The sequence below is a fragment of the Cebus imitator genome, unplaced genomic scaffold, assembly GCF_001604975.1.
Source record: "Cebus imitator isolate Cc_AM_T3 unplaced genomic scaffold, Cebus_imitator-1.0 Scaffold42, whole genome shotgun sequence".
NCBI lineage: Eukaryota > Metazoa > Chordata > Mammalia > Primates > Cebidae > Cebus > Cebus imitator.
This window is the reverse complement of record NW_016107357.1, coordinates 18,103,410-18,125,937: the sequence shown is the minus strand read 5'-3', so window position 1 is coordinate 18,125,937 and position 22,528 is coordinate 18,103,410. Positions and strand designations below refer to the sequence as shown.

Sequence of the window (22,528 nt, the reverse complement as noted above, 5' to 3'; positions counted from 1 at the left end):
GGCAATGGAGGTTGCAGTAAGTCGAGATTGCACCCCTGCCCTCAAGCCTGGGCCACAGAGTGAGACTGCATCTCAAAAAAGATATTAATAGGCAGACAAATTATACCTCAGTATCTTATTCTACATCTGAATCACATCAAATTAAAATCTCAACTGTGCTTTAAGAAAAATATAGAGGATTCCAAGTAGTATTACCTTTCTTTTAACAAATTTGTCCCAGTAGTTGTTGGGAAATGACCTAAAATATAGAAAAGCATAAGAGTAAACAGTATTTTTAAATGATAAATAATAACATATCATTTGGGATATATGGCATACTTAAAATAATATGTAAACATATAAGCTGCCATCGATGTAAACTTACAATGAATTATTAACATCATATCATTTCCTGCATTATAGGCATTTGAATATTATTTTAAATATTAACATGTAAATATATAAAAAAGATTATAAGCTGATACTTTAATGGAGAAGAATATGAACATATTTATTAGGTAGTATTGTTATGCTTATTTGTTGATAATATATCAGTGCATAGATCTGTTTGTCAATTGCCTTTAAAAACTGAAGTATGTAGAAACCTGTCATTGTTTTTCCTATGAAGAAAAAAATCTCCTTCCCATCAGTTATCCTCAAGGAGACTGAGATCACAGCACCAAAGCACAGCTCCAGCACCATCACTAACACATAGTTTACCTAAAGGGACCGATTTGCTTAGACTTAGTATTAAAGTGTAGAATTGCTAAACAAAACATTTAGCATTTAGAATAAACATGTATCACATATAAATCATCTCTATTTGACAACTCAGAACCCATTAGCAAATAACTTTTTCATGATAACTAATAAGCAAAACTAATCAATTTAAAAAATATTTCACTCTTGATTAGTACATATAAACGACTACAAATATTGCACTACTGATTCTTTTGACAGTGAAAAAGTATACTTTTGTGATGGATTTACACTCAGAACAGCAGCTAGTCGTGATCTCACAAGGCTCAATAATCATTGGATAGAAAAAGCATTTGCTTTTCTCTTACATTTTACACTATGTCCTAACATTTAGTTAGTTTTACGCCAGGCTACTTGATGGCACTGAAAGTTGATAACTCAGGTGTATTGAATGTCTAAAATTCAATATATTTTCCTTTAATGCTACAACTCTTTCCTTAATGAATAGTTTTTACTTCCTCTGCTTTTGGATGATACAACCCTACAGTGTAGGTTATGCTCTTCCTGCTACCCACATCCCTGAACACCGGGTAATGGATGTGACGTTCCATCAGTGCTGTGGAGATGAACTCTAAACCAGTTTTGATTAAGGAATTCAGAACTCCGAGGGCAAAAACTGAGGAATCCGTGAGGAGGCTGACTGCGCATAGTCTGTAGATTTTTCTTGGCTGAATATGTAACTATTATTCACCTCTGCTAAACTTTTGACAAATCTGCAGAAACTCCAGCCAAATATTTTCATGTCTTGAAATTTCTGAGAATAGAAATGTCTCATATAATTCTTTACTCACTGTGTGTTGATTACAAGCCTGTCCCACTGGCCTTTAATATCATCTTCTGAAGGCTGTTCGGTAATATAAAGCCCATCAAATTCCAATTTCCGTGCTACTTCCTTTTCTCGCTTAAAAATAACCAATGGAACCTACACATGAAAAATAAATATGTTAAAATTACTTGAGATTTCCTGGCCTCTCTTGTGGTCACCATCTTTACAAAACAGCTTTTAGATAGAAGTATTTCCTGTGTACTTCCAGGAAGGTAAAAATTGAGTGAAAATGAATCGGCTGTATTCAAGCAGGAAGAAGCACCCAGAAGGTTTTGGAAAAACAGAAGGGGCTTATAAATAACTACATTGATAAAATCTTTTTTAAATTTCAAAGACAAAAAGATTATGCAAAATCATTCTTTTTACATATATCTCTCAATATGAATGAAATAAAATCTAGCAATCGTAGCAATGTTTCCAGATGCATGCTACTAAAGTGCAGTTTTATTTGAGAAACCTCTTTAATAATTTCATGCTCAGCATCACCATGTGCTGTTTTGAGATAAATTTTAATTTCAACATCAGTAAAAATCTTTGTCAGTTTGTCAAAGTATCTCCAGAACATATTGATTCTCTTTTCATATGGACAGACTTTACAAGACACAGATATTCTGGAAATAGCCAAGAATATGCACTCCTGTAAAGCAACAGAATACTGAGCCTTGGTTTTTCAACATCTCCTAGAAGATTTATAACCAGAGGCAGAGGACAGTGAAAGTGAAATAAAAGCATTACAGTGAAAAAGCGTAGGAAAAGATAAAGAGGTTTGCACAGGTAATGGGCAGCCCTGAGCACTCGGAGAGATTATCTTGGGTTCTATTCACCAAATTTTATTGTTCCCTTGGCAGGCCTCTAGGGATAAATCTGCATTATTTTCTGGGTGAAGTGTGACAAATCATGAGGCATTTCTGCCAAGAATAGCAATAGATACTTACCTAACAATAGAACAATCAAAATGACTCCTACGATCAATACAATGTATTTCTATAAGTGTTAATATGCTGGAGTATCACTGCATCACCATGAGACATGGTTAATTAATTAGTTCACTTCTGTAGGGCCAAGTTATAGGCCAAATTGTCTACTTAATGTGCACAATTATCAATACATGAAAAAAAGCTACATTAAGACAGACCACGGCCATATCCCCTCCCCAGGGCAGACTAGTCAATGTAGATGTATAAAGGCCACTCTCCAATGCCCCAGGCCAGGACAGCCATGAGGGGGCATCCCTCTGCACCTGCTGTGTCTACACAGTAGCCCACTTTCCCCTCTGTCCCATCCTGCTTCCTCCGTTTGCCCCACGGGTGTTGATTCAGGGAGCATTCCCTCATAAACTTTGTGCACAAAATTTCCAGCTCAGAATCTGCTTCCCCAGAAGTCCAGCCTGCAACACACACACACACACACACACACACACACACACACACACTCTGGTACCTTGGTGCCTTACTATCTTACTTTCAAGCAGTAGTATCCAATGATGCAGAAGAAAGAAATGACCGTGTGGAGAATAGCTAAGATACGCAACGTGGGCTCCATGTAGCCGCTGCTCTCCTCCAGTACGTAGTGAACTGCGATGATTCTATGAGAGCTGCTGTCCAGACTGGTCACTTTGGCATTTTCACTTGAACTTCGAGTGGGGAGCTCCCTTCCTTCAACCACAGAAGAAGTGGAGACCTGATTCAAACCATTTAAAGTAGAGTCAGTTTGCTGCATCTAAGATATCGTTGCAAGCAAAAGACAAAGGAAATATAGCTCTTTTAGCAAATAGCTGCATGTGAAGTCACTGCATGATGAACTAATAGCAAAGGCTAAAAAAGATAGCTTTTCAACAACCAAAGGCAAATAATGAACATACTTTACAAATTCATTCTTATTCAACCAAAAGTTATGAGGATTCCAGTGCATGCAAGACAAAATTAGATGGTTAAACTCTCTTCTCAAGTTACAAAAGAATGTAACACAGGTATGCCACACTCAGACATAGTCACAAGTAAGATATTCAGCTAAATTAGACTGGGAATACTGTGGGCAAGCCCTCTGCCAAATCAGATGCCCTTCAGTTGAGACATTTCTTAGTTCTCAGGAACAAATCTATCCTGTCTTCCTAGATCACAGTGATATCAGTGCCCGGGCATCAGTATTTCATAATAAGTTTAGACATGTTAACTGCTAGTAGTAGATATGTTCATTGTGAAATGTTTACATTCATTTATGTCTATTTGTAGTTTTATACCGGTTATTCAAACAGTAAGATTTACGTACCTTATAAAAGAGCAAGATGAAATTGATAGCAAATGCAACAAATAAGGCTAACATTCTCATGTTGTAAAAGTTGCGAGCAAAATAGTTCTGAGGGTAAAAAAAAATTATGAAAAGGTCACTGAATCAAGAGACTTGAAATCTGCAGACAATGTAACAATGTAAATAAAGCATTCATTCATTTACCCCAAACAATTGATCGGAAGCCTACCATGTTTCAAGCACTGTTCTAAGTGCTGCAGACCTAATGGTGAGGGAAAACATTTCTGCCACCATGGAGGAGATCAAGAATAAAAAAGCATGCCCACAAATAAAAAGTATAATTTCAGAGAATGCTAAATGCTATGAGGAAAACTACATCAGGTTAGGAGCTTAGGGAAGAGGGGCGCTATTTTAGATGGTGCTGGTCTGGGAAGGTTTATCTCAGGAGGTGAGCTTTGGACAGAGAGGCCTGAATGCAGGAAGGGGGCAAGCCATGCAAACATTTGGGGAAATCGTGTGTCAAAGAGAGGAACAACAAGGGTAGAGGCCCTGAGTTAGCAGTGATGTTGGTGTGTTTGAGAAATAGAAACACAGTGAGAAGAAGAGGGACTGGTGTGTGGGAAGTGACTGCGGGGATGTGATCAGACAGGTGAGCAGGGGCAGGGTTTTTTAGGCTTTGGATAAAAGGTCGCCTTGTCTTCGACAGTGTGGTGGTTCAGTTTAGAACCTCTGAGGCCTCACTATCTGGATCTGAAGCCTGCCTCCCTCCATTTCCTAGTGTGGGATATGGACAAATGACTTAATCTGTCCTGTAGCATGACTGTGCTTATCTATATGCAAAGTGGGGATAACAACAGACCTTAACCCTTAAGTGTGCTTTGAGGATTAAATGAGTTCATATGGGGAAAATTAATTCTTATTATAATTATATCTATCATCTATAATAAATGTATTCTAGTATAATTATTGTTTTATTCTAGGTCGGATGGGAAGCTGTTGGGGGATTTGAGGAGGGCTTGATGCAGTCGGATTATGAGTTAGAAGGACCCCTCCAGCTGCTATGTGGAAAACTGATAGCAGTGAAACCAGAGTGAACGCAAGAGGACCGGTTAGGAAGTTATTAGGAGACCTCGGGCAGAGGAGCGGCCGATGGAGGCGGAATGGACTTAATGGTACCCGTGGAGATGGCAGGAACTGGGCAGGCTCGGTGTGTTTGGAACAACTGGGGAGAATTATCATTGGGTTGTATTTAAGGTGGGAAGGAGAGGGTTCAAAGATAATAACTTCTGAATTCGGAAGCCCGAGCAACTAAGTGAACAGCTGGTACAATTTACTGGGCTGGGGAAAAATAAAGCCTAGAGAAGTAGGTTTAAAGTAATAGGTTATGGTGAACATTAAGTATTTGTTTTAATATTAAGTGGGAGATGTCTATATAACATAAGTGGCTATGTCAGGGGATTTCCCATCATAAAGCTACATCAAAAATGTAACACCTCAGAATGCTGTCCCCCTCTGTGTACACACCCCTTCTCTGTTCGTGTCATTTCCCCACACAGGACCCCATCTTTACTGCCAATGCTCACTAAAACAAGGCTGTCCACCACACGCAGACGGGGTCAGTTTCATCGGTTCTCCCTGGAAGGTGGATCTGAGAACCAATGGGAATCCCCATGTGTGCATACCCCATCTCTGTTTGTGTCATTTCTCCACACAGGACCCTTACTGGCAGTAAGGACACTGGGAGCACTGTCCTGGCAAGAACCAAATGAAAGGGTTTCAGGGCGTGTGAACATAAGTAGACGTTATGGGTTTGACAGTAGGGAGCGGTGGGCCACAGACACTCATTTGAATAAGACACACACACTACGATCAGGAAATAGAACATGTGTTGGATTAACCTGGTTCCCCAACTGCCACTCAGGGAAAGGTCAGCAAATATTTACTAAGCCTAAAGTATTACGGTACTCCACTATATCAGTAACAAATACTCTAAAACATCTTACTAGAAGTTTCTGTTGATATGCTATGATTTTCTTCCAGAATGCTGACTCTGGCACTTCCGGTTCTCCGTATCTGTGTGTATGAAGCTGCCTCAACTTTTGTTTCCCCTTGTCTTCTTTGACTTTCTCTTCTTTTTCTCCATCTTCTCCCCTATGAAAACAAATGAACAAAACATAAGCGCTCCAGAAACTAAACAGGTGTTTTGGAAAAAATCCCAAATGAACAAATATTGTAGACCATCGTATCACTTTTGAAAACTCATTTCTTTTCCTGTGAGTGACAATACTCCAAATTTTAGAATGAGCAGTAGGGTTTCCTGTTGATCACAGTCTCCTGTTGATGGATAATTCTGTGAATTTGAAATAGAGAGGACATTTTATAGGCTTGAAGAATCTTTATATATAGCACATTCCTTCCAATTCTGCAAGAAAAACATTTAATTTTAAGAAAAGAACAGGGAAGACTGTGCTGTGACTGTCCAATATACCGTATTTTAAAATTATAATTTTAATGCTCAGTTTTTTTTTTTTTTTTTTTTTCATATTGAGTTTTGCTCTGTCACCCAGGTTGGAGTGCAGTGGTGCGACCTCAGCTCACTGCAATCTCCACCTCCCAGGTTCAAGTGACTCTCTGGCCTCAGCCTCCCAAGTAGTTGGGATTACAGGCACCTGCCACCATGCACAGGTAACTTTATATACTTATTTATTTAGTAGAGACAAGATTTCACCATGTTGGCCAGCCTGGACTGCTTTTTTGTGTTTGTTTTTGTTTTGAGACAGAGTCTCCCTCTATAGCCCAGGCTAGAGTGCAGTGGCGTGATCTCGGCTCACTGCAACCTCTGCCTCTCGGGTCCCGGTTCAAGCAATTCTCCTGCTTCAGCCTCCCCAGTAGCTGGGATTGCAGGAATGCGCCATCATGCCCAGCTAAGTTTTGTATTTTTAATAGAGACAGGGTTTCATCATGATGGCCAGACTCATCTTGAACTCCTGGCCCCATGATTTGCCCAGCTCGACCTCCCAAAGTGCTGGGATTACAGGCTTACAATTTTTAACACTTGCCATTAACATTTAAAACCAGAGGCCTACACATTTAATTGTTCACATGTATAAAGTATATCACTATACTCATACATTGATATACATTAACTAATTTTATTAAATAAAATATATAAATTTAAAACAAAATGAATTACAGCAATGTTATATTAGTTCCAGACAATGATATTAGAAGAATTGACATTTGATATCCTCTGGGTGCAAATTATCAGTCTTCATTAAAGTGAAGTCATGTATTAATACGTAAACCACAAATATTAATATATAAGCTATACTTAATCTTAACTCATGAGGTATACCTGACATTATTTTTAACATTAGTTATAGAGTTGCCATTGAAATGCCTGTCTTGCTGTTATTTACGTCTACTCTTTAATAGCTATGTGGCCATTTTTACAACTGGCCCAATAGTGTAAGATCTATAACAATGAATAGTGCTGACTACAAAGAACATGCAATGAAAACGGACCAAAGAAAATAACAGAATAGAGGAGAAAATTTCAATGCTATGTGAGACTGGTGGCACTACAGGCACCTAAAAATGTCCTTTCCTTTCTCCCCCAACTTTTCAAATGCTCCTATAAAATTATATAAACGTGGAGAAAGGTGTAGGCTCCATTATTAACAGAAACCTGATGTTATGAGGGAGTTACGCATTTTCATTGCCTCACATCCAGCTCTTTTTTATTGCTTTGTTGACACCAGGAGTGTTGGTGAAAATGAAGACTCCCAGGCTCCACACCGGACCTGCTGAGGCGGGATCACTGGTTACGGGCCTGGGAATGTTTAAACCAACTCTCCTGGTGATTTTAATGCATGTGGCCCTGGGACTGTGGTTTAAGGAGCATCACTCCACGGGATTCTATGAAAGTGCATTTGGAATGCTTGTTTCCTCCCTTCTTTAAAAGGACAGAAATACATGAGAGATTTTTAAAGACAGAATTGTGGCCACGAGTCCTCTTACAAAGAGCATTCCATGGAATCACTGGAGTCTTCCCTGATGAGAATCACACACATGGAGGTCCCCGTGGTAGACAGGAAAAGATTAGAATGGCAGCCCTGGGGGCGTCACCTTGATCCCTGCCCGTGGCCTGATGTTCTCGCCATCAGAGCCTCTCCACGGAGGTGGCAGAATGAGCTCTGTGGCTCCTTGGCAATATGAGAGTCTCCCTTGTAGCTTCCAAAGACAGTTAAAGAAAAAAAGATGTAATGACAAACTGAAACTAAGGAAGTATACACAGACTATACATACTCCGCTTTTTCAGGTTCAGATTTGGTTTCTTCTCTTTCTTCCTTTCCTTCTTCTTTTGCCTTCTGTTCCTTGAATAAGTCAATGGGGAAAAGAACACCAGGATTAGCCATCACCTTTGAATGAGTTCAGGGAGCCACGTGACCATGCGTCAAACCCTAACCTATATAAGATACCCTCTTGCTTACACCATGATAGAAGTGCCAGGTGGTTTTCATTTTACTGGGACAACATCTCCCACTTCTGCACACTGACCTGCAGCACCAGCACCCCCAGTAGGTACAAAGTTTCCAGACTCCTTTTTGATCTCTTTTCTCATTTTAGAAATATGCTGCTTCTTTTTTTTGCAACAGGCTGGAGTGCAGTGCACAATCTCAGCTCACTGAAACTTCCACCTCGCGAGTTCAAGTGGGTCTCCTGCCTCAGCTTCTGGAGTTGAGTAGCTGGGATTACAGGCGGCTGCCACCCCGCCTGGCTAACTTTTGTATTTTTAGTGGAGATGGCATTTCACCATGTTGGCCAGGCTGGTCTCAAACTCCTGACCTCAGGTGATCTGGCCACCCAGGCTTCCCAAAGTGCTGGGATTATAGGCATGGGCCACCGCACCCGGTGGAAATACTCATCTTTATCTTAATCCCCTACTAAAATCTTACTCATCCTTCAGGGCCACTTTAAGTCTTAGGTCTTCAATCTTACCTAATTACGTTAAACCATGCAAGGATTTCTATTTTCTCTGCATTAGCAACCCCTACTGCCCTGCCTATACTGTTTAACACTTAATCATTTTCTAGTTTCTTCATGTGTGTTAGTTTTATCTCTGGAATAAGCTTTTTAAGGTAATTTGAAGGCAGTGACCCCATCTTACCTTTGAATTCCCTATGATACCCAGTGGTGTCAGACACATGGTAAATATGATACATTTATGGATGGAATGATGGCTCCATAGACTAATGACTAGAAAGAACTTACAATGAAAACAGGCTAAAGAAAATAACAGAATAGAGGAGAAAATTTTCATGCTCTGTGAGAATAACTACAGCCACCTAAAAGTTTTCTTTCTTTTCCCAACTTTCCAAATGTGTGTATAAAATTATATAAACGTGGAGAAAGATGCAAGCTTCCGTGAGAATGGGTACTGAAGTGATATCTAGATAGCTTAAGATGATTTAATCATTCCTAAGGACTCTTAAACACACTAACTTTGTCAACCAAGAAGCATCTCTCTTGGAAATTCAAGTCACAGAGGTAACACCATTCTAGCACTAGCATGAAACCTGGTCTAATGTTCATTTATTACACCTACCTCAAGTCCAGAGAGAATGCTGCTGTGACTTACAGATAAATTACCTGAAACTTTTCTTGCACCGCAGGCATGGGGACGGGGTTGCTCATGAGGTCACTGAGCCCAGCGTTGGGATTGTGGGGAATCAGTTTATACTGTCCCCCTTCTCTCTTCAGATCCAGGCCGAATATGTCCGAAAGAAGGTCACTTTCTTCGGTCAGCTCCTTTAAATCTGTCAGATCCTCGGAGGGCAGGGCAGCTTCCAGGGGTTTCCTCTCTCCCTCCTCCCCATCTCCTCTAACCTCGTCCTGAGTAGGGTCTGGCATGTTGGCCAAGAGTTCTGCAACTTTGATCTTTTTAGCACCTTCTACGAGGCTTCCCCCCAGCAGCAGGCTGCAAATGATACGGAAAAAGCCCCGGAAAACGCTGGCCACGAAGTGCAAGAGGGTCAGAAAAATACTCCAGTAGGATGAAAAGAAGGCTGTGACCATGTCCTTCACGGTCATCTTTTTTACTTTTTTCATCTGCTTCTTCAGGCTCTTCAGACTGAGCATCCGCATGAGGGTCAAGATATTGTACCTGAGTGCGAACAGGGCTGACTTGACCGTCAGGATGGAGAAGAAACCCATCCTCGGCCCCTGCTCTTCGGGCCCCTCCTTCTCACTTTCTTCCTTATTCACTGACCTCTCGTTCAAATCCGACTCTGAGATCTGAGCCGCCAGCTGCATTTCAAATATGGTGTCCTCGCAGAAGTTAACGAAGAGTTCCATCTTCTCTTTTTCTCCTCCTTCATTGACCACATCAAATATGAACTGTCTTTTGGACTCCTTGACCTGGGGCTTCTCCCACTGGGTCCGGCTAGACTCACTGATTTCGAAATAGACTCTCTCGATGCGTTTGGCACTTCCCATGATTTCGATGCGGCCCAGGAAAGGCTGAAAATAATTCAGGACGCTCTCTGCTAATTCTAGAAAAGTCTGAAGTCGGGTATCGTTGGGCATGTGCTCAGAGAGGTTCGTCAGAAGGACAGCGACATTGAAGCCGATGTCCTTCGCAGGTTCGTGGAAGCGTTTGACAAACTCTTCATAGTCGAGGGTTTCATTTTCATCCGTCTCCGCACAAGACAAAAGAAACTCCGTTTCTGACTGTGTGTAGTGCTTGTGACTCTCCATCGCTTTATGGAAGTCCCTCTTGGAAATGACTCCCTTGCCATCAGGGTCATATTCTTTAAAAGTATCAGACGACGTCAAATCTTTTAGTTTTAAGAACATGTCAAAAAATTTGAGAATCATCTCCACGTTGTTGGAAGATTCCACAAGCATATCTACCATCTGTTTGCCAATTGTTCCATTAACAACATTACCTGGTGGCAAAGCAATTGCATTTATTTAAAATAAACTTTAACAAAATCCATGTTATAGAGAAAATAACGGTATCGATGCTTAATAACATCTGAATCAAGGATACGTTCATCTCTTACTCTATAAAATGATGATTTTTTATAAACCATAGTTTAACAAAATCAATGTTTATAGAAAAAAATAACAATATAGATCTTTAGTAACATCTGAATCAAGGACATGGCCTTATCTCTCACTCTATAAAAAGATGATTATTTACAAACCATAGTTTAAAAGCGATTACACAGGCATGCATAACCCCATTTACAAAGTAATTAGACTGACATATATAAAATAATAACTGAATAAAAGCTGACATTTTCCCCTCAAATTAATCAAAGAAGCAACATGTTTTAGATGAAGAAAATGAGCCAAAGACTACAAACTAAAATCAAGTTTCATGTTAGTAATAAAAACATTTGCTCAGCCCTTTAGAGTTGAAAAATCACTATCACGGACGATATCTGATTTAATGTTCGTATGTAAGGCAGGTACGTTTTGTTAATCCTAATTTTCCAGATGAGGAAACTGAAGTTCAACAAGACTCAGTGAATGGGCCTGCTGTATAATTATTAAAGGTTCGCACCAGGACTGCAGACCAGGTCCCATGAGAGCAAACTGTACACTCTTTCTGATTCCTAATGAAAAGCACCTTTCTACATTTCTTCATGATTCAGTGTTCATAGTTAGAAAATGGCAGATTCCTGAACTACAGGGTCATAGAATGCTTTTATTTGTTGAACAGAATGTGCTATATAACACAAAGACAGGCAGTAGAAGAAAGGTTGCTGGCCAGAGGTGCACAGAGTCAATCTGAGAAGCAGTGAACACCGCGGTGTTAAGAGTGTGTGACCCAGAGCTGCAGTGTTGGGTTTGAATCGAGGCTTAACCTGGGCAGATTTCTCAGCCTCTCTGTACCCCCGTTTCCTCATTTGCAAGCTTGAGATAATACCATCAAACTCATAAACTTGTTACTAGGATTAAATAAGTACTTAATCCAGCATCTGGCACATTATAAGAGGCTGGTTTTAAGTCACTGCTCTTCTTGTGGCTGCTGTAGTTATTTTTTTTGAGACGGAGTTTCGCTCTTGTTGCCCAGGCTGGAGTGCAATGGCGCAATCTCGGCTCACCACAACTTCCACCTCCTGGGTTCAAGCAATTCTCCTGCCTCAGCATCCCAAGTAGCTGGGACTACAGGCACGCGCCACCATGCCCAGCTAATTTTTTGTATTTTTTTTTTTTAGTAGAGACGGGGTTTCACCATGTTGACCAGGTTGGTCTCGATCTCTTGACCTCGTGATCCACCCGCCTCGGTCTCCCAAAGTGCTGGGATTACAGGCATGAGCCACCGCGCCCGGCCTGCTGCAGTTGTTATTGTTGCTGTTGGTATTTAAACCAAAATTTGAACTGGGGCCATGTATGGCAAATGGATCCTGTGGTTAGAGGGTAGGAAGTGGCTACTTTTGCCCAGCCCTTTAGAGTTGCTGCCAACTAAGTGCTTTCAGCAAATGCTGCCATTTCAAAGTCCTAGCATGAGGCAGGACAACTGCCTCAGTTAATTAAAGTGGAGTTACGCCATGTATGGCAGACTCAGAAAATGGGAATTAAGAAAAAGTGATAGGTGCCAGGCACAGTAGCTCACACCTATAATCCCAGCAGGTTGGGAGGTTGAGGTGGGCGAGGTCAGGAGTTTGAGACCAGCTTGACCAACATGGTGAAAGCCTATCTCTACTAAAAATACAAAAATTAGCTGGGCATGGTGGTGCGCACCCGGAATCCCAGCCACTCAGGAGGCTGAGGCAGGAGAATCACTTGAACTCCAGGAGGTGGAGGCTTCAGTGAGCCAAGATGGCGCCATTGCATTCCAGCCTGGGTGACAGAGTGAGACTCTGTCTCAGGAAAAAAGAAAAAAAAAAGTGGTAGGCACCCTACTACATAATACCAAACATTTCTTAGTTGGTTTGATTGTATTTATAGGATTTCACTGAATTCGCACATCGATCTATCATTTCTATTTTGCAGAGGAGGAAACAAAAATGCAGTTGCAGCTTGTCCAAGGGTCACAGCGCCCAGAGGTAAGGAAGCCAAGATTTAAACCCTGGTGGTGGATTTGCAGCCCAAGCTCTTAACTGCTACATTTCCTGCCTGATACAGGAAAAAAAATGCAATAACAAAATAAGCTGTTAAGAAAAAAAAAAGAGAAAATTACAACTGAGAGGTTGTGGTGGGGAGAACGAGCCTGCCACTGCCAGCCGCCTTGGGGGACTGAGGCTGTCCCAGAAGTGCCAGGGTTTTAAGAACACAAAGGAGTCACTCTGTCATCTTTTCAAAGCAGCAGCTTACCTAGCTGGAGTTTATCCGAATGTCTGAAATCCCCAGCGATTATGGACAAACACACTAACAAAACAGTCTTTATAGACTGTCTGGAGAGCTTACTTTTTAGGATATCACTATGAAATGAAAAATATTGTTATAAAATACTACTGTTTTCCTTTTGTAGATATGTAAACTGAGATCTACAGGATTTCCCTTTTTTAAAAAACAAAAAACTAATATGAGAAAAAGAATAAGCCTGCAATAAATCCAGGGCCTCTGTTACATCTTAATAGTGTTATCTTATTCTATGCTACATTCTGATTCCATAAGCAAGCACATACTGATCCTTTCAATAAAATAATAAAGGGAATTGAAAAACAGAAATCAAAACTACCTTCTAACATGGACAGCAACATGACCACCATATCCTTCTGCAGATCCATTAGTTCTTTTAATAGCTCAATTTGACTGGAATCCTGAAAATGTTAACATTGCGTTTGAGATAATACAAGAAAACTATGCAGCAAGAACATACTTACTCTCACAAAAAGGATACTGCTCTGGCAATAAATAGTAAGCACTTAAAGCATTATAAAACCAAAGGAAGGCCAAATATTAAAATTACACTTCACAATTAAAAAGTGTTACTTATTTCAACATGTTCTTTAAAGTATATTTGGCCTCCCAAAGTGCTGAGATTACAGGCGTAATAAAAAATCTTTATAATAAAAAATAAAATAGCTACAGCAGCTCACGCCTGTAATCTCAGCACTTTGGGAGGCCGAGGTGCACAGATCACCTGAGCTCAGGAGTTTGAGACCAGCCTGGGCAACATGGTGAAACCCCGTCTCTACTAAAAATACAGAAAATTAGCTGGGCATGGTGGTACACGCTGAGTCGTCTCAGCTCCTCAGGAGGCTGAGGCACGAGAATTGCTTGAGCTTGGGAGGCGGAGGTTGCAGTGAGCAGGGATCACGGCACTGCACTCCAGCCTGGGAAACAGAGTGAGACTGTGTCTCAGGAAAAAAAAAAAAAAAGTATTTGTATGTATAATAAACATATCTAGCAATAATATGAAAAAACCATTGCAGTGGTATATTCTCCAATACAAGACTCAAGAGCTTCTGCACATTTGACGTCCATCTACCTTTTATTTGTAAAGCCTGCATTTTTTTCTTCTATCTAACTTATTCTAGGTGCTATTATGTAAAAATCAACTTCACATAGAAAATGAAGGCATATAAGCACCATAGAAGATAAACTTCTTACAAATTTATTTGTTAGATAAACAAATCTAACTAAGAACCTACACAGGTATTACCTATACTAATATCATACAATGTATCTTATATACTAATTTGATTAAGCTTTCCAATATTACTCTGGTTAAAATTTTGTTTTTGCTTTTGACTTTTTTACCATAAAGAAACATTCTTGTTCAAAGACATATTGTGTGTAAACATCACTAGGCTTAGCCACAGTCCCTAGAAATATGGGTCATACTTACATGTGCATAACTTCATATCTCATCTATATTTAAACAATCCTTTAAAAGATTTTATAAGGCATTTTATTCAGATTTTGCTACATATGAAGCTAAATTCCCACAGTGTTGGGAGGATGAGATGTTTTCTTTCTAAACAGCTGTTACAGAAACTCTGTAAACCATGAACAATTGCTAGGTTGCACCAGATGTTAGTACCCTGATGGAAAAACATCAGGATGAGAACTCTTGCGAGTGTCTACATTTGGTTCATGTCAATTTCCTTTATTTACCAAAATATCCCTAGTGATTAAATGAAAGACTGGGATTTCCCGATTTGGCTGAAGTCACCGGGAACTCCATACTGACGTTCTTTCCTTGACCAAACTCTAGCCAGGTACCTCTGAGCCCCCTTCTCAACTAGGCCTCAACCTTGGTCTAAAAAGACTTGAACAAACACTAGTATAGTTTTTAACTGTTCAAGGCTGCATCCCTAGGATGAGCTCAGCTCCCCACTAAAGTACCTGACTAGGAAAAACTGCAGGCTGATTAAAAAAAAAAAAATGTTCCAGATAATAGCTAAGGATAAGGACTCTGTCTCAGTCTCTGGAGAAGGACAGAATCCTGACTTTGATAACTGCCAGTTAGCTGCATAGCTGGTCTAATCACATTTCCAGCAGTGAATCTTCTGTACCTTTTCACTCCCCTCGCCCTTCTGAGCCCCATCTCGTCCACTCTCTAATCTTCATTCTCCCGTTAACATTCCCAGTCACCTCTGCACAAATCAAATTGGGTTCAGTTCATGATGAACTCTTTTTCCTTGTGGCAATAGCATTACTGATTAAAATCTGTCCTTAATAGTTTAGCATCCAGCCTTGTTGTTCTTCGACATCAAGATGCATCCTTCCCACTTTTACTGGTATCCAGCCTTGTCGATCTTTGACAATACATCCTGCACATTGCTATATGCAGGCTGGAGGGACATGTTTTTCACTTTACTGTAGAGGAAACAAGGCCCAGGGAAGACAGACCTGGCCCACACTGATGGAAAAAGTCATGACAGCTTGGGAAGTAGAATGGCAGCATTTTGTCTTTTTTTTTTTTTTTTTTTTTGAGACAGAGTTTCGCTCGTTACCCAGGCTGGAGTGCAGTGGCGTGATCTCCACTCACCGCAACCTCCGCCTCCCGGGTTCAAGCAATTCTCCTGCCTCAGCCTCCTGAGTAGCTGAGACTACAGGTGTGCGCCACCATGCCCGGCTAATTTTTGTATTTTTAGTAGAGGCTGGGTTTCACCATGTTGACCAGGATGGTCTTGATCTCTTGACCTCATGATCCACCCGCCTCAGCCTCCCAAAGTGCTGGGATTACAGGCGTGAGCCACTGCACCCAGCCCATTCTGTCTTTTAATCTGTCATTCTTTCTTCCACCTCACCACCCGGCAAATACCCACACTCTGAAGGTCTCAGGTTATACCATCAAAATTCACTGCATCAAAGAGACGCTTTCCCAAGAACTTTTCTATCTGCATATCTTTCTGTTTTAAATGAAACAGATACAGCAGTGAGAAAACAAGCTGACAGTTTTCAATAGGTACTCTCAAAGTTAACATTAAAACATGGTGGAAAATCTGTTTATTCTTTATTTGCTTATCCATATAATAGCTATTATTTTCTCTTTGTCACAAAGTTAAATATACTGGTTATGGGTAGAAATCACCCTACTGAGAACATCTGCTTGTTTATGACCCTGTGACAAAACGGTCTCCCTTGTAACAGATTATAGATCCTATTTTAATTATCTATAACGGGAAGGAAAATTCCGGTGAGCAATGGCTAGAAAGATGAAGTTTGTGAAATGTACAATGTTTGGGGACTTGACTATTTCATTTCTCCATTACATTCAATTTCTTAATATCCATTGTCTCAAATTTGAACAATGAATCCTATCCTCAGGTTATATGACGTTCTATATTTTAAAAATACTTTAATGTAGAGCAAAAGAGGCATGATAAAATGATCTTAAAAAGACAAGTGATAAAGTGATTTTAAAAAGATAATGTTCCAACATCAAAAGTCATGTTTAATTTGCTGATTGCAGTCCTCAGTTTGTCATGTGGGAGAGAGGAAGGTAGTTACTTTACCTGCGACAGCTTCATCTGCATATGGGCAAACACATGAAGAAAGCCCACCACAGCATCCCAGAGCCTGCTGTGTGCCAGACTCTGTTGATTCCCAGTGCAAGGACCCTGGAGCATAAACAGACAAACGGCAGTCATTCCTTATAATTGATTTGCCAAAACAAACTTTACAGTAACGGGAAAAGTCGACTTAGTGCTGACATACCTCACTACTGGCACGTTATCTAAAAAGATAGGAACTCAAAGTGAAAGAAAGAGATACAGCGATGATAATGGTACCCTTAAGAGATGAATACTTTCCTCTTTGAAATGTTTAATATATTCTAAAACACATTTCTCAAGGATTTTTATATTCTGTGAATCTGTGTGTGTGTGTGTGTGTGTGTGTGTCTGGCTTTGATCTCCTTTAGAGGGAAAAAATAAGGTCTGGTTGTTTTGGCGATTAATCAGTAGTTACTATTTTGTATTGAAAAGAATCTGAGGATATGCTTAAGATGAGAGGTGATCACTTCTTATTCCTAAATAGTGACCTGGACAAAGCATCCATATATGGAAAAAAAATCCTCTTCAACGTGTTCTTAATATCCAACTGTTATACAAGTGGCACAACAATTGAGGTGTTTTAAAAGGGTAATCCTTGACTATTAATTTCACAAATCCAGAATCCAAGGCAATTGGCAGCTGTTAAAATAACGAATTGGGAGGTCATGAGGCTGAGATGGCTCCAGTCTTGGGTTCCTCCCTAAGAAAACCAAATCCCAACTCAATGTAAATTTAAGCTTCGCCAATCATAATCCGCCAATTAACTTCCAACTAGAGAGTTCACCAGTCAGAAACTGCCAGCTAATCTCTAGCTAGGGACTTTCCACTTTTACCAATCAAATCTCTTTTTTTGTCTAGCTTCCAGGAACACCTTATAAAAGTGCCCCCACCCTTGGTGAAGTGCTGAACCATTAGTGTTCTGGTGTTGCTCAATTCATAAATAGTTGAATGCTCAGATAAACTTAAGATGTTATTACGCCTAAGTTTATCTTTTAACAAACTTAACTTTGTTCTCTTGGCTAACACTTTGGAAGTATCAATACTAGAGAGAATCTGCTGTAGCAGGCAGACTATTTTCATGGAGCCAATTTCTTTTTTCACTTTTCAATGAAAAAGATGCTACCATCATTCAGTTTTGTAAACCCATCTACATCCACCATGAAAATAAATTAGAGGGATTTTACTTAGAAAGGAAAAAAGTACATAAAATACTATTCTTAACTTCAAATTCATTCATTCCTTTAGGCAAATAACTCATAAGAACTTTAAACTGCAGACCACATAAAAACATTTCAGATCTTATACTAGAAAACAAGTGATTGGAAGAGATGGCAAGATCCAAGATGTTCAACTCGAACTTTTTCCTGTCTCGGCATCTCTTGAGATCACAGTGAGACATTGACCGTGTATTCTCATGTGACTATGAGAATGACACGTACCCACATACGACAAAAGCAGTAGACTTACTACCTGCAAAAGGGGTGACTAAAAATAGATCTTTCCACTTTAAGGATATGAGGGGGTTGAAGTTGAAAAGGGGGAGACTTTGGAGGGCGTTCTCTATGTGCCGAGCATCTCCGTTTCGTGATTTCTGCCTCCCCTTACACCCAGTGAGAGAAGAGGCTTCAGGAGAACCCTCATGTGGGCGCAGTTTCTGTCTTCTGAAGTTGGGTAGCGTAAGGTCTGGTATTGGAAAGTGTGATAGACAGCATGTGACAAAAGGGATGTATGTTCCTTATATGGACTACTCAGGAAGGGGCCGTTCTGCCCCATCTGCAATCCGTCTGAAATGGTAACATGATGCCAAGGTGGATGGGAGCCACCAGATGCACAAGGTCTGATTAAATAGCTTTAAACTGGATGGGAAAAGAGTCATTTCCATGGCACTGGAGGACTAACAGGGCCAGGCTCCCACGTTAGAGAAAAAAAATACAACACGCCACACCAGAGGGCCAGCTCCATGGTGCAATTTGGGATTACATGTGCCCCGGGGGAGACCTTTCCTTCCTTATACCTCTTCTCTCCCACAGCTCCCATCCAGAGGAAGCCTGGGGTTAACCAGGAGGGGAGACGGAAAGACAAAGAGAAAGGGAAGAACCCTAAGGGGAGAGAGTAAAAAGCCCAGATTGGACCATCTGGACAACATCCAGATGGGGCTTACTGCCTACACTCTCACTCCAGGGTTTCCAGCTGAAAATCAGGCCCAGGACGAGGGGCAGTTTTACTGAAATGAGACTATTCTTGTGACAAAGTGACTGACATAATTTTATTTATCTGAAAATGGCACAGGATTCCTTCTAGCGGTAAAGAAATGGTCGACAGAGCAAGTCTAAAGGAACAGTGGGGAGAAGGAGTCAGATTATGCTAATCTACAGGTTGTTAAATCCAGTTCTTTCAATGTACCAGATAGATATAGTAGTTTTACAGTTTCTTTCACCTGTGGTTGTAATTAGTCCCATCTGGCTATTACAGTTCTGGTTTGAAAGCAGTAAATCTTTAGGATTTTCCTACGGCTGATGTTCAGTGTCAGCCTGGTGTTCCATGGTATATAAATTAGGGAGGATGAAAAGTACCAGAGGCCATTAGGTGAACACTGGAAAGCTATTTTTAGGAAAACAAACTTTTCCTTCAAGTCAGAAATAATTTTCTTTCTGTGATAAAGTTCAAATCAAAAGTTAAAGTATTACAAGGGGTGATGCTCTCCTGCGAGCCCTAGGTGACCAAAAGTGGTCTGAACAACCCTCACGTGCACAGTCGCAAGCCCAAAGCCAAAGTACCCACTTTTTCTTCTAAACCTGCAACACACAGAATGTCCTTTCCAGGACTTGCTCAACCGTAGGTCATCAGCTTCTGGGAGCTGTAAACTCATCTTTGGGGCAATCTGCCTATCCTGGTGCCTTGCATATTTTTTCTCATGATGTATGTGCCTGCAACACGGAAAACCTTTGCTAACTACCAGAAGGACCTGGGCCAAGGACAGATCAAGCTCTCTCTTTTCTCAACAACTACCTCATGGTCTGACTCTAGGAACCCCGACAATATAATGTCCTCTTCCTCAAACAATTCTCCCCCTCTTATTAAACTGGGATAACAATCTCGTAGGTGTAATTCCATTTGTTTCAATGGTGTTGGATCTCCCCCATATATAACTTTCTATAGTTAGCAGAAGTTTGAATAATAAAGCAATATGCAGTGCTCAAATCTCAAAGGCAGTCCAAAATAAGCACAAAGCTAACGATAAGCTTATCTCCACAGTATCAATATTTATCAGTAGATATGCCACGAAGTCAAGCTTCTCTAAAATATATTTAACTAAATGCAATGTGGTAACTTGGATCGTATCCCAGAATTTTTAAAAACAAAGAACATGAATGGAAAAACTGGTAAAATCCATAAAGCCTATAATTTAGTTAACAGGATGTGCCGATGTTAATTTCTTAGTTTTCACAAATGTGCCATGGGTATATAAAATGTCAGCATTAGGGAAAGCTGGGTGAATCATATACAGAAACCCTCTGTACTGTCTTTGCAACTTTTCTGAATACCTAAAACTATTCCAAAATACATATTTCAGAAATGATTGTTATTTTTAAATGTCATAGAAAAAAGAACAAGAGAAGTTAAAATGAACCAGGCATGATAAGCCATGTGACTTTATCCAATATCCTTTGAACATTCACGTAGAAATCTGTTCTATAACAACACCTAATAAAGAGTTTTGCACATAGAGCTCAATGGATGCTTCTAGCTTTCGATAAATTTAGGAATCTCAATTGTTTTAGGAACCAAGAACTTCCCACTGTTAGCTGAAATAGCATCTATGTTTCATTTGGAATATATGATAGAAATCATCCTGATTCCCATTTCTGCAAAATCCAGTGGCTTGCTAATGCCATCAGTCAATCCTGTTATTTATTCAGGACACGACACATGAATGCTGTTGTACAGGCATCATTCTAGGCATGAATGAGAATACTAAGGCAGTAATGAAACCCAGGAGAGGTAAGGAAGTGGGACTATGAGTAGACCCAAACTGACTGAGCTTTCACTTTTATTTGATTTTAAAGGAAATTTTATTAGAATTATCAAGCATGACTTTTCCATCTTGAAATGCTGAAATAAGGTTCCTCTTCCCCACCAAAACAAAAAATAGTACAAAAAGTGCCATGCTTCTGAGGGACGGAATGCAGAAGAGAGTGAGCCCAGAGGAGGTTTTCCTATCTCTGGAGCACTTATTTAGCTTTACGTGGCCATAAGTCATTCATTTACTGAAACAGCCGTCACTCTTAGGCTCCAGGGATACAATTTAGTTTTAACTTCACCCTTCTTCTCCCCACAAGCTTATGTTTAGTCTCACAAAGCCAATTGTAAATTTCTCCCTCCTCCTGTTTTATCCTTAGCATTTCAAGCATACAACCTGAGAAAATAGGTGCATACGTGATGAGAAAAAGAACACGAGGCACCAGGCTAGGGACATGTCAAACATAGTGAATGATTCAGGGTAACACTGCCCACTGAGACAAGACAGAAAGGAAAGATGACTGGTCATCAGCAAAATTTTGCTAATTGGAAAAAAAACCCAGACTTTTATAAAATTTTTTTAAAAATCTGAAGTTAAGGCTAGACGTTTGGTCCAAGGAGAACATACATCAATGTAAAAAAGAAAAGAATATTCTATATGGTATTTGAAATTATATCTATAATATACATATGTGATGTTTTCAAACACTCTTTAAGTTTCTATGACATTTCTTCCCAATTTTAGTGGAATACTATAAAGAATGTTTTAATGTGCCCACTCACACTTCCTTCCTTAATATCTACTAAGTGCTTAATGTATTTATCAGGCCCTGGAGATACAGTAGCACTAACATCATACTCCAACCTTCCAAATGGTGAAGCAGTTTCGTTCCACATAAATTCACATCTCAACCTAATATTTTAATTATAGCAATTTGCAAAGAAACTCTGAAGGGGTCAACAGGAGATCTGGAAATTATTCTAGACATATTGCACTTTTCAATGGAATTCAATGCTACAGAAAGCAGCCATGTTTAAATGTTTACCTGAATGTACTCTGTAAGGGTGTTAAAGACTTGTTTTGCCACTTGAATAGCTTTAGAGAAATTCCGTTGTCCTTGTTCATCAATAACATCTTTCCCAGAGTAATACCAATAAAAATCACTAATTGATTCCTGGAAAATAGGGATGATATTATTTATTATTAAGTCACATTCTAAAGTTACCATTGATTAACCAGTCTTGGACTGTATACCTGAGAAGTATTTTAAATAATAGATACGGTAGCAAACAAAAATATCTGTGAAGCAAATGTCATTCTTCAATGATTTTCCTGAACATATAATATGGCTCCCTCCTTCTAAGATATTACTAGCAACTGAAGAAAAGACAAGAAGCAGAAAGCTTAGCTTTAAACATTACCATCTGATGGCCTTGAACTTCATAACTAGAAGGATTCATTAAAACTAGAGCATATTTATCCATGCGCAAAGTTAGATGTTCACTATGTGAGCACAGAAAACAGACAAATCATGGAACAATATTTTTTGCAGGACCCACATCTGGTCTCCTTTTTCTCCAAGGAAGCCAGTCGCTGACATCCATGGCTTCTGTGCCTATCTCTGAGGAAACTGGTTGGATTCCTTATAAATACTAACAATTGTAAACAAATATCTCAATAAGATCAATCTTTATAAACCAGATGTTTCCAACAATAATGTATATTTTAAAG

General features: G+C 39.9%; 1 protein-coding gene across 1 annotated transcript in view; it reads right to left on the bottom strand.

The window, feature by feature from the left end:
* The window catches only part of RYR2 (ryanodine receptor 2), a 787,527-nt gene that overhangs the window by 39,586 nt on the left and 725,413 nt on the right, over positions 1–22,528 (bottom strand). Inside the window, exons 87-96 of the mRNA XM_037737814.1 lie at positions 21,843–21,971; positions 16,738–16,842; positions 13,509–13,590; positions 9,464–10,761; positions 8,120–8,187; positions 5,815–5,962; positions 3,833–3,919; positions 3,026–3,244; positions 1,530–1,660; positions 196–238 (exon numbers count right to left, since the gene is read on the bottom strand). Coding sequence (XP_037593742.1) covers positions 196–238; positions 1,530–1,660; positions 3,026–3,244; positions 3,833–3,919; positions 5,815–5,962; positions 8,120–8,187; positions 9,464–10,761; positions 13,509–13,590; positions 16,738–16,842; positions 21,843–21,971 — 2,310 coding nt within the window. The remainder of the gene's footprint in view (positions 1–195; positions 239–1,529; positions 1,661–3,025; positions 3,245–3,832; positions 3,920–5,814; positions 5,963–8,119; positions 8,188–9,463; positions 10,762–13,508; positions 13,591–16,737; positions 16,843–21,842; positions 21,972–22,528) is intronic.